The sequence below is a fragment of the Pithys albifrons genome, chromosome Z, assembly GCF_047495875.1.
Source record: "Pithys albifrons albifrons isolate INPA30051 chromosome Z, PitAlb_v1, whole genome shotgun sequence".
Classification (NCBI taxonomy): domain Eukaryota; kingdom Metazoa; phylum Chordata; class Aves; order Passeriformes; family Thamnophilidae; genus Pithys; species Pithys albifrons.
In genome coordinates, this window is record NC_092497.1 from 72,211,543 (window position 1) to 72,225,080 (window position 13,538).

Below are 13,538 nucleotides of genomic sequence, written 5' to 3' on the forward strand. Positions count from 1 at the left end.
TATTGTTCTGTGGCAACATTTAAGCTTTCTACTGTATTGTGCGAAGGTGTTAGGGTGTCCATAATCACTGATGGGAGTGAGCACAGTGCCAGTTTCTCAGAGGCTGTTCTCCCTCTCTAGGTAACTGTCTGGCAATTCAAGCCTATCTACTGCCGTATTAGCAACCTGAATGTGCTAAGGAAGTAAAGTAGTTAGAGGATGCAGGACAACTTAATGCGCAAGGTGAAATTGTTGGGCAAGGGAGTAAAATTAAAGAAAATTATATGCTAAAATCAATATGCTGTAAGGCTAGCAAGGATTTTTTTCAAGAAACAATTTAGCAAAAAAGGTTGAAAAATTATAAACAAAATAATGTTGTATAGAGCCAAAACAAACAAAATTTTCTCTAGCACCATCTAGTTTCTGTTTGAAAGCTCAGGTCTGAATGACTGCAAGGTCCATTTCTGACAGATGGTCACTCAGCACAACTTTTGACCCTCTGGGCTTAGTACTACTTTTCACTAAGGAAATTAGCAGTTTTGCTCATGCTGACTTCATGCTAGTCCAGTAATTACACAATGGAATTATGCGTAGCTTATTCTTGTTCTTGCACCCTTTCCTCTGATCCTTCCAAAGTATTTCAGAGTGACCAACAATGGAAAAAATGCCAATAAAATTTGCATAACAGAGTTGGAGAAAAGAGACTTAAGAGGAACTTGTAGCAACTTCTAACTGTGAGTAAATCACAGAAATGCTGTCAGTGGTACTGATGTCATTTTAAGGATATGTGATTTTTGGATATTCGTATTTATGGCAGGTACAGTCCAGTACTGTGTGTATTCTCTGGAAAACACTCCATCTACTTCAAGGCAGAGGACAACATTCTCTAAGCAACTTTGCATCCACTGCACATCTTTTGGGATTAGCTTGATTACAGATAAAAGAAACATTATTTTTTTATTACAATGGAGTTTGGCCATAGCAATTTGGTCCAAAATGATAAATAATGCACAAATGACACTACAGGATGCATTCCTGTAATTACTGTCTTCGATGTCTCATACTGGGTATGTAATGGATTTACAGTGTGAGCCTATTTGAGTCTTTTTGTATTGGAGCATTTTTGTGCTCTAGTTCTCTTTCCATGGATGTTTTTGAGCGGCTTGATTTCCTCATATGGTGCTTGTAGAAACCCTGAGCATGAGAATATGCCCAGTATGAGTTGGCATTTTAGCACCTGGATTACTCAGGTAACATACTGCTGGTAGTCTGAACTGGTACCTTTTTAATCTAACCAAGCACATAATTTCTGTGTCTGATTTTCATGCAAGAGTGACTGAAGTGTTCCTTCTTGCCTAAGGTTGCTTCTGCAAGAACACTTCTGCTAAACTGCATTCAAGTGTTGGGGTTTTTTTTCACCTCACACTAAGCTTCAGTTTTGTGAGAGACTTAGGCCTCTTTTCTTTTTAGGATCATACATGGATGAATACAGAGATAGATAAAAAGGAAAATAACAGAGGAAAGGAGCGGTTAACCTCACTGTGTAAAACAACTAGGTTTGCTCCCTTCAGCCTTAAACAAGATTCTGTTTTGGGAAGTGCTTGATTGCTTCCACTATGAGCACATAACATTCTAAGGATTATTATGCTCTTAGGGGAAAGAATGTCTGTAAGTAAGGATGCCTGTGCTGGTTTAAAGGCGAACCAGCAGGGGAAATGAACTCACCACGAGAGAGAGATTATAAGTCAGACCTAAAATTTAATAATAATATTACAATAACAACACTGACACAAAAGGGAAATTGCTTTCAACTCACAAAACCCCAGCAGTATAACCCAGTGTCCTGGGGCACAAACCCAAGGGGGTTTGTTTGCCCTTGTGCTGAGACCCCTGTGGTTCCCCCAAGTCCAGAGCAAAAGGAAAAGAAAAACCTGTTGGTGCAGGCGAGGGCTGTGGTCTGGGCGAGAGCAGTGATCTCCTCCTGTCGAGGTCCTGCTGCTCCTCTGGATCCCACGAGAAGTTCCCAAGGTCTTCTTACCCACCACTTATGTACCCTCAGGGAGCACCCAGTCCCTCCCCCTGGGCGGGGACTCACACAATGGGTGATTAACTCTGGGAGCCAGGGGGTATTGAACTGTTGATGGTCCCTTAGCAGCTCCGCCCCCTCAGGCTGGGTGTGATGGTGATAATGGCTCCCTGGGCAGCTGCTGCTAATGGCCCATTGTCCTTGGGGAATGAATAGAGGGGGTAGAATACACAGCTTTGATCACCCCCACACAGGGTTAGCTGGTCCCTCCTGCTGAACTAGGACAATGCCTTAATTCTTTTCCCATAGCCCCAGAATTCAGGTTCAATCTACTGTGTTTTTCCATCAGTATCTTCAGAGGAAAATATGAGACAGAGAAGTGGAAGCCTCTATTAAGAGACCATCATACTAACATTTGAGGTATGCTGCACAGTGTGACTGTACAACTTAACATGCATCGTGCCTGGGAACGGCTCTAATTTCTGCACTTGTTACTATTCCACAACAGCACCCTGGAGAAAACTACACTGTGACTAGAATTTAATTGAAACTATGGAAGTAACTATAGAAGAAAAGGAGTACTGAAGAGTAAGAAGAGTCAGACAGTTTTGACAGTTTCTAAGCAGACATTTTATAGTCCAGTATTTATAAATCTGATTACCTATGCACCTACATCCCTTACTTAGTCATTTTTCAGAACTGGCCCAGACCAGCATTCAGTTGTGAACCCAGATATCTCTGTACTGTGTCCTGGAGCAACAATTCTTGCTGTTACCAGGTAAATTCCCAATTTTGACATCAGCAGCACAGTGGGAGTCCGTAGTAACACCACAAAACTAATACTTTTACTGGTAAGAGGAACTTTTTCTTTTACAACTTCTGTTCCACCCTACCTGACTTGACTGTCTGAATTTCCACACAACACTGTTCAGAAATGCTATTTTTTAAAGCTGCTTTTTATTGTAAATTAATATAATTTTAGGACAATATCTATCTCTCTATCTCTCTATCTCTCTATCTCTCCATCTATCCATCTATCCATCTATTATTGTATGTAATGGGTAACACTACAGAGGCTTACCGTGTAGTAGAAACACAGACAGGCTTATTAACTACAGGGTTAAAGGAAAATTTGGGAATGCCATTTAAAGCTAAATTTTTCTCCTCATGCTTTTAAAAGGTCAAAATGTGTCTTGTAACCTTTTCAACTGAGGTTTAGATCAGCTAATGCAGACATCATTGATTTGCTTTACTTTTGAGACATACATTAGCAATGACTGGCCTGTTCCTAGTGTTCTCAAAAACATGCATCTTTTGCTTCCAGTGTGCATTTAATCATCTTCCTATAAAAACAAATCTGCCTTCTGATCAGCACCTCTGAATCAAATTGATAACATACATCACTTTATAACTAATGATACTTTAGCATTAGTGATTAAATTACAGCTCACTTCCACAGCAAAGTCAAACAGATAAGTAGGCATCAATAGTGTGTAGGACAGGACAGAGAAGGCAGGGCTAAGTACTTTCTTGAGATTAGTTTGCCACTTATGATGGAACATGTGCTTAGCCACAGTATCCAATGTCCTTGCAGCTATCAGTTGTTGTATACCTACCTAGACAGTTCAGGCATGTGCCATTACCTTGACTGTTGAATTCTAGGGCTTGTTTTTTCAGGGTGCAGAGAAAGGGTGTTGCTAGGTCAAAAAAGCATCTATGATTCTCTCCACTTAAGACCTATTTATACTTTCAGACCTTTGCTAAGGGGAATAAACACTGTATATTTGTGTAACATCCAGAGCTGAGTTTTAATTATTTTTCTGTTGGTATTTATCAGCGGATTATACATACACTTATTGCAGTCTCCCCGACATAACAGTAGTGAATATTTTACAAGCCAAAAACTAACCAAAGAGATCACCATCACACCTGAAACTTGTAACACACACACACCTTTACAGAAGATATTACTTATGTCTGTCACTGGATTTTCAGAGCATTTCACCATTCACACTACAGATGTCAAATCTAAGAAGAAATACTTCACAGTGCTGAGTGTTAGTGATAAAAAAGATTGTTGTTTTACAAACTAAATTCAAAAGCAATCAACAAGAAATGGTTTCGCTGTTTAAATGGGGCCAAGAGAACTACAGAATAGCACAGGTGGAAGGGACCGCAAGAGACCATCTGGTCCAACCTTTTGCAGGAAAGGGAGCCTGAATGAAATTATCGAGCAAGACCTAACTCTTTCAGTCTTTCCTCAAATGGCAGGTTCTCCACATCTTTGGTAATCTTCATGGCACTTCTTTGTACTCTTTTCAGTCTGTCCACATCTTTTTTTGAACTGTGGGGACAAGAGCTGGACATGCTGCTCCACGTGCAGTCTGACAAGCACAGATAAAGCGGTCACATCTCTCTCTGCTAGCAATGCCCCCATGGATGCAGCTCAGGATCCACTTTGCCTCGGTAGCTGCAGCGACGTGCTGCTGACCCATGTTCAGTGTGTTGTCCACTGGGACCCCCAGGCCCTCCGCAAGGCCATTCCAAGCCACATGGATCATAGCCTGGGTGGGCTCTCTGGTTATGCTGTCCCAGGAGCAGGACTTGGCACTTATCCTTGTCAAACATTACACAGTTCTTGCTGGCCCACTCTTCCAACCTGTTCAGGTCTCTGGGAGGTGGCTCTCCCTGCTGACGTGTCCACCTGGACACCCTGTTTAGGGACATCAGCAAACATGGTGAAGGTGTTTTCAGTCCCATGATCCAGATCATTTATGGAGTTGTTAACAACATAGAGCTCAGTACTGATCCCTGGGACCTCCACTTGTGTCAGGCTGCCAGTCTGAGGAAAACCCACTGATCACCTGTGAGATGATTTCCTGCCTGTGTCACAGACCACCCATGCACTCTGTATTTGACAGTTGTTCAGAAGGAGGCCGTGAGAAGTGTGCCACCTTTCAAATGCATTACTGAGTCCAAGCAAGCAACATCCACTCCTCTCTCCATGTTGACAGAAGATGGTACTTTGTTTTAGAAAGATGATCAGGTTAGCCTGGCATGATTTGCCTTTGGTAAATCTCTGCTGCATTATCCCAGTCACCTGCTTCATTTGGTTGCTAATAGTTTCTAGGAGGCTCATTACACCACTTTCCCAGGGACTGAAGTAAGACTACTGGGCATCAAGTTACTTAGGTCCAATTTTGGTTTACTCTTACAGAGATTTACCCTCTTACAGTCATCAGGGATGTCACTTGATCTCCATGGCTTTTCAAAAATAATAGACATTGTGACAATATCAGTCACTTCTGCTGACTCCCTGGGGCGTATTCTCTGCAGGCCTATGGACTTACTTCAGCTGAGCCATTGCAGAGGGCCACTTAACTGGGGGTCAACATGTGCACTGACTTAGCTACTTGATCCTGGGGGCTGGGGTCCACCCATGCTGGTGAAGAGGGAGGACAGGAGGTATTGACAACCTCTGTCTTGTCAGCTTTATTAGTAACTTGTTTCCTTGCCTTGTTTAGTAATGGGCCTGTGTATTCCCTGTGCTTTGGCTTAACTGCTCATGTATCTGAATCACCTTTTCATCTCCATAACATCTCTGGCCAATTTCAGTTCTTGATGAGCCCTGACCTTTATGTCTGGAATTTTGTATGCTCTGGGATCCTAGTAAGGATCTTGTAGTCCTCAATGGGTATTTGGCCACCTTTCCATAGAGGATATCCTTCTTTTTTCGCTTTTAACAACTCTTAAACTCAACAATGTTGTGATTGTTGCAGCCAAGGCTATCATTTGAAGTTATGTTGTCAAGTATGTCTTTTCAGTATGTTACATTTTCCTAGTCTGCATTACCAGAACCTGTAGCAGAATGCAGCCCTCACGTATTTCAAGAATCTTATGGACAACTTGTTCTTTGCTGTACTGTTTTCCCAAAAAATGCCTGGACAATTGAAGTCACCCATGGTGACCAGGTTCCTTTGGCTTAATATTTGCATATTTGCTTGAGAGACAAAGTAAGGTTTTATCAGCCTTGTCATCCTGGTTGGAAGGCCAGTAACACACACCTAACATAATATTCTCTTAAGGTATTTTATAGATGTTTTGTGGTCTCCACAGCTTTCCTTCATACACTCAGATTTTTTTTTTTTTATGAAGTGCAACTCTACCTCCTCTTCCTATCTTTGCATAAGAGTTTGTAGACATCTATCCATTGTGTTCTTCCATTCATGTGAGTCTTCCCACCAAGTTTCTGTGATTCCTGTCACATCATAACTCAGACTGAGCATAAGGCTGCTGTTCCTTCTCTTTGTTGCCCACACTTCATGTACTTGAGGTGGTTGTACTTAGGGTTCTTTGCCTTTGTAAAGTGTTGGGAAGTATTCCCCACTATTCTAGGACACCTACATGCTCATCCTTGGTGTTGCTTATGAGTACATAGCTGTACAGCTTTGGATCCTACCCTTCATTAAGTCAGCCAGTCTGCTGCAAGGTTAGGTTGTGTGTGATTAGTCATTTGTCCATTTCAGGATTTCTGAGTTCCTTTTAACAGATTATTTGGGTCAATATTAAACAAAGGAAGCAGGACAGACAACAACTCCTCTAAGTGTGCTGGACTATTAAACTAGTAGCTATTAAGTGGTTACTATAGATACTCAAGTGTTGCTGGCTAAAAATAAAAAAAAAATCCATCAGTGGTACAGCCTACAGAGAAACAGAGCAGAACATTCAAACATGTTTCTATTTCCAGATAAGATCAGATAGAAATGTGTTTCATCTCAACAGAAGAAAATTTTCTTCCGGACAAAGAATCAATCACTGGAAAAACCTCTGCAGGTGAGTGGTGGAATCCCCATTGCTGGAGGTTTTCAATAGGGTGCTAGGTAATCTTATCTAGGCTCTCTTTTCCATGAAAAGTTGGATCAGATGATCTCTTGGGATCCCTTTAACCTGTTTTTTTTTTTACAATTCTAAGATATTCTAGATATCTTAAGACAAAAATTAACTAACTCTGGAGATAAGAAAAATAAAGAATGCAATGAATTCAACATAGAGTATTCAACATGAAAGAAATCGTGTCGTTATTGTTGTCATTGTTTTGGATTATATGAGTTTTTTCCTTCAATGGAAAACAACAGGAAAAAACCTCCTACCATTACAGAAAACTGAAAAGCATTTTGCCATACTTCATTATTAACACAATGGTTAATAGGCACATAGATTCTTCAGGAATTTGCACTGGCAAAGTATTTAAGCATGTTTTCTCAGTGAATCTCTGGATCTTGGAGTTAAGCAGGTATTTTAGTCACTTACTGAGCCTGAGTTAAAGGAATTACAGGTCAAAAAGCCCATCAGAATGATGCCTAAATATCTGTAAAAGACTCACAGAACAACCTGAGTAGAGACAGAGAGATAAGGTAGCCTTTATTGGAAGTTTCCAGGTGCACACCAAAGGTATGGGCATACACGGTGAGCTAGATGTTACAGCTTTTATAACATTTAGTAATTAACATGTTGAATCTGTAGCCAACCTGTGAAACTGTTTTCCCTTGGTGTCCACACGCAGAAATCCTCAAAACTGCCTTTGGAGCCCCTCCAAGGTTGTGAGCTTATGCTCTTGTTTTGACTACCATTATTGCCTCAGTTTGATTTCTTGCAGGTGTTCTTCAAAACAACATGTCCTTAGTAGTATGTGTCTACCAGAAATTTAGGAATGCCTGAGAAAGTGCTCAGTTACTTCTAAATACCACCTAAAATGTAAGAAACTTAGGAAAACTTATTTAATTTATGTAACTATAAAAATCTACAAAATACCTATTAAAATCCTTAGGCATCAAAAAACTGTTTGACAACTTACTAAGTAGACATCCAAAACTGAAGCATTATCATTTTCCGTTTCCAATGTGCTCTGTTCTGAAGTCAAATAAATGGCACTGTCTTCCAAGGTGAATGTTGAACTTGAAGGTAACCCTTTGCTGCAAAGAGAAGGGAGACTAAATTCAACCAAAAATCCAAGCTAGAGAGTGCTCAATCATAGATGAAAATTTAAAACTAGGTTTCTCTTAATCATGAAAATTATCAAATACTTGAAAAAATTGAATGTAAATAAACAAATACAGATGTGTTGGCAATGGCTAGATTACTGGAAGCTCATATTTGGCATACACAAATGCATATATGACATTTAACATACTCAAACCACAGTTTTTATTTTTGCATTAACTAAAATTTTATCAGAAAGTAACGCTGTTCCTGAACTACAATATTTAATTAAAGAGTGAAACTATATCACGTTGCATGTGACATCATTTCCTTAACTTCAAAATATGTTACTTCCACGTGGTGTAAATTTTGGCAGCATTTCTTAATTCAAAATAGGGAAAAAAGATTCTGCAATTAGGCACAGTAACAGTGGACTTTCTCATGCAGACACAGGTCGCTTGTAGGTAAAAGTTCAGAAGAAAAAGTGGGAGAAGAACAAGAATGTCATGTAATCCGTACAGTTCTGCACGGAAGTGGTGTTACAGAGCAGGTGCACTGTATTACTTCATTCCCAGATCGATTTTGTGTTCTCTGCTGTTCAGAATAATGTGAAACTGCAAATGCATCCACATAGCAATCTTGTTTTACAAATACACTTGGCCCACAAAAGTCAAACTCTTCAAGGTGTTTTAATGGAATCAGGTACCCATTATTTCATGTCCTTACTAGCTGCCAGTAACTGGGCTTCAGCCTGCCTTGAAAACTCAACTGTCAGTTGTGCAGAGACATATGTTTAAAGTTCTTACCTATTTATAGACAAAAAGAAAAGCAAAAAATTCTGCATTATAACTGGTTATGAAAGCATGGTTACAGACATCAGTCCAGATATAAGTAATTTCCCCCTCCCTTTGTATTACTTTTAAGTATATTTCAGATGGGGTGTAACCTCAGATAGGGCAAAGCTAGCATGTGAAATAGAAAACAGATTCAAATGCTCAACAAAATAATGGATCAACCATCACTCTCATTGCATACTGGCATTAAGAGCCCAACATTACATTCACCAAATTACAATGTTCCTTTTATTATACAACATATTAGGCATCTTTTCTAAAGCAAGACTATTTCTTTTGTACTGAGGGTGTCCCAGGTCCCACTGCTTTTAGCAGCATTATTGTCACACCCATAACTTGAATTCTATTGAGAAGCATTTCAATCACATCAGTTTTATGCCAATGCTTCATTTTACTGATGGAGGAAAAGCAAACAGGAAGGAAAAAAAGCCTATTGGCAAAAGCTAGACTGTGTTTTACCATTTCTCACAAAACAAACTCTAGTATGAGACACACTGTTCTTGGCAAAAAGGGAGATGTGGGGAGAGAGTCATATTTGTTTGTAGACTTTTATCGCTCTTGTTTCATCGTTCAGGCATCTGAAAGTGCAAAGGCTCATTTGTGAAAACCTCATGACATGAGGTGTGTGTGCAGTGATCAGCCGGTGCCGCTATAACAATATATCAACTCAATGGTCAGCCTTACCTTAAGGAAAACAGTGCTCAGCATCACTAACTGCACAGCAAGTTGGGCAGGCTGGGTGTATTCTTGACTTTCATTTATGTATCAGGTTAGGTTTAAAAGCAAAAAAACCCTGAAATATACATGTTTATATATCCTCTTGTATGTCTATCAGGTCACATCACTGCCATCTTTACTGCCGTTATTTTAAATTTCTTTTACTTCCAGAAAACCTCTGGAACCCTGAACTCGAGATAATGTGAGGATTCTGTAGTTCACACCAGTGGCATTTTATTTTATAACCTTTATGTATCAGAAAACTAAGATTAATCCTCCATTATTTCAGTTTAACTCACTGGCTTAGTATGGCACTTCTTTCTCTTCCTTTCTTCTCTACTTTTTATTAGAAGGCAACAGTTCTTTTGCTCTTAGTTTGCTAAATTACATTCTATGCTGCTTCACAGTCAGCTGTGACTAGCAAACAAAAGCAATGTGAGTTCACCACAGTCTTGGGAATGTTAAACTACAGGTTTTACCTACAACATAGAACAAAACCAACGCCATCTGCCCTCTGGAGTGTGCCTTTTTTTCCCTACCTGTTACAGAAGTACACTCTATATAGGCAGGCAGAAAATGAGTGTTGAAACAAAACCAGCACATAAGTCAAAGAGACACTCCTACAACATTATTATTTGGTTATTTAGTACTAAACTTCTTAAAAACAAGGGGATTTATATAAACAAATAATATATATCATATATATATTTGTGTTAACATACAGAAATAAAAAGGAGAAAAGGGACAGAAGAAATTCCAAAAATGTAGTAGATTTACATGCAGAACACCAGCAGTGATTAAAGTCCCATTCAAAAGATCAGAGATGAGAGAAGAGAATGAAACAGCACAGATGCTACTCCATCTTTCTTCTTGCAATCAAAAATCCACAACTTATTTGCTGCTGTGGCTCTCACACTGAGTAATCAGACAAACTCGGCAAGTAAGGAAGACTCATATCCTGCATAAAGAACTGATTTTCAAAAGGAGAAGTGTTGGCAAATTGTCACAAGGCAAAACTTTCTCTCATATAACTGAAGTTCAGTAACTGGATGTTCTTCTCTATTGAAAAGAAGATGAACTGTCCTCTTTGGGAAGCTAATTTTTAACACGCCTAAAGTAAAAGGTGAAAATTCCAAGTCACTGTCACATTAATTTTAATCTGGAACCCATGCTGGTGTCAGCATGAAAACAACTGCTTTGGCCAGGTGCTGAGCTTTGATGCAACTTCGTACATTATTAAGCATTCTCTGATATCTGAATAACTAAAAGATTAAGTGTAATTGGCTCAGAATAAGTTAAATGGATAAAGAACTGTATTTTCTTTTCAGAAAATCTAGATGCCTCACTGACCTTTTTACTGATACTAACCACTTGGTACATGATAATAAGGACTGATAATCCTTAAACATTTACACTGAATTCTGGGAATATTTGGTATTCCTCTTGCTATGAAAGTAACCTACATTAGAACCTAGACTTCAGTGAAAAAGTAGTAGGAAAACCAAAATTCAGTTTAGTCTTTCTTAAGACTGTGAACTTCACAACACAGAGATCATCACGTTAGGTATAGTAGGAGAATTAAACCATTGAAATTTAAACATGGCTTAGTAAATTCATGAAACTGATACCTTATCCAGATTTGCTTTAGACTTCACTTTTGAAACCAAAGACTGAAATTTTATACTTTGTTTTGTGTCTAGAAGACATGTCAAGAAAGATTCTCTCTTCTATTCCCATGAACACTTCATAAACCAACTACAATAAGCCCAAATATTAACTTCTGATACCACCAGGGGGAGGAAGTTCTGTGCACTTAGATGACATTATTTTCTTCTAATGCTTGCCTATGTCATTAGTAAAATATCACTCTGTAAGAGTAAATGAAATATATGATAGTTTTTTTGTCTAAAAATATTTTTGATGCTTCTTCAGAACTGAAGGTAGAAGCATTATGCTCTTTAAACCAGTATTTTTCAATCTGCTTTTCTGCATTCCTTGTCACAGGAATTGTGTTGTTGCTCCAACAAAGTATAATGTATAAGCAAATTAAAATAAATTGTTCCTTTTAACAGTACCCCTGAGCAATTTTAGACATTATGCATTAGTATGTAGACATGTATTAACTACTACAGCTGTAATGCTATCATAGGAAGAAAAAGAAAATGACCGTACACCTTAAAGCACAAAAAGTTCTTCAGATACATCAAAATATACGTTCTATCAGCACATCAATGACATTTACAAATTACAGGATATTTTCAAATTAAGAAACCGAGTTAAAACTGACAGATAACATGGAACGTTCTGCATAAAAGAGCAAAACCAAAAGTATTGTAATTAATCTCTTAACAGCAATACACATGCTGTTAGCAGGTGGTAACTGAAAGGTCAAATTTCCGCAACAGCATCATCATAGATGCACTTACTGCCAGTTTTAATGAAGACTTCTGGTAAGGCCAGGACAAATAGATGGAGGGGGCACAGGAGAGAACAAGCCCAAGCCCTACATACACAATGTATCAGGAATAACACTTCAGTGGAACAGTGTTTTAGTACAATTTCTACAGCACACTGAGTTCTCATCCTTAATTCTCAGGCTGAAAAGGAAAGAAAAGCCAAACAAAAATATGCATTTTTACAGGTATTTTCTCCTATTCAGTAATGCCCAGGCACCATGAGCGTGCTCAGCTGTGCTGTGGCCTCCTCTGCCTAAAGCATTCTGTTTTATCTTGGTTCTTAATTAAAAAAAGACAAAAGAATGGACAAGTAATTCCATCACTGTAGAACTGGGAAAGCTTTGTTTTTCTTTAAGACACATTTATATGTTGCTTCAATCATAGTCAAATTGTCTTTCCCATAGGGGTTCTCTCAGTGTCTCAGCACATCTGTTCATAGTACTTAAACATTCAAAGATTTTTTTCCTCCACCTAACTGCTTATTATCAGGAAGCTTGCATCAAATTAATCTACTTTGGATCAGATTCAGAGACACTTGTCTAAGCTTCAGAAACTAAGGGTAGTGGGTGGACAGGCAGAATATTTAAACTTAACATATAAAAGTTTGTTTACATAGAAAACCAGACTGGCAAAAGAGGTGATTAATATTCCTCACAACAGGAAAACTAATAACTACACATTCCTTCCACTGAAAAACAACAGAAGATTTTACTTTTATTATCCAAGCTCTTTTTGAAAAAGTTGTTTGCTAGTATGTGAAGTCATGGCAATTTCAGCTCAAAGTTTGGATGTTTCAGGAAATTCGACTGTGTAAGAGAAAAATACCAAACCCCAACCCCTCAAAGCCTTCCAAAATTTCAAGTGGTATCCACTGAAAAATAGCAATGCAAAGGTAAGATAAACAAACCCAAGAAATATACAGATAAGCAGGAAGAAGAAGAAAGGGAAGGCAGAAGTCCATGCTAGATACACATCTTACAGAAAGGAGGTACGTAATGCATAAAGAGAAAGAATTAGATTTCCTATAGATTGTTTTCCTAGGCTTAAATAGATCAGAAGGATTCAGCAGTCCTCCTTATATAACCCACAATATCTTTGCTTTGCTCTAAATACAGAGAGGTGAATTACCCCTTTATGTGTCATGGGATTTTGTTTTGGTATCAGACTGGAAGCCATGAGACCTGCTGAAAAAACATCAGAAATAGATTTTCTGTTTTCTTGAAATACATAAAATGTGAGTTTTAAAACATTTACAGTTTAAAATATTTTTAAACTTTTTCAAACAAGTTCCAAACATTTCCAGGAGCACCTGTAAAGGCATTCATCTCCTTCAGCTCTCTACAAGCCTAAAAGCAATCTCTAGTGAGACAAGAGTCATACTGCTTAGGCCATTCAGATTTGTTGTCTAATTTAATTAGTCAGTATTTACTAGGAAAACTTTTCTTGGAAAGGGGAAAAAAGTATTTTATCACTTCCTCTGTAGAAATAATCCCTAATATAATAATAGGTATTACATTTCATAAGGTA

General features: G+C 38.5%; 1 protein-coding gene across 5 annotated transcripts in view; it reads right to left on the minus strand.

The window, feature by feature from the left end:
• Window positions 1-13,538, minus strand: part of PIP5K1B (phosphatidylinositol-4-phosphate 5-kinase type 1 beta) — a 109,972-nt gene that overhangs the window by 1,765 nt on the left and 94,669 nt on the right. For all 5 annotated transcript variants that reach the window (XM_071580212.1, XM_071580216.1, XM_071580214.1 and 2 more), the window contains one exon: window positions 7,860-7,977. In XM_071580212.1, coding sequence (XP_071436313.1) covers window positions 7,860-7,977 — 118 coding nt within the window. The remainder of the gene's footprint in view (window positions 1-7,859; window positions 7,978-13,538) is intronic.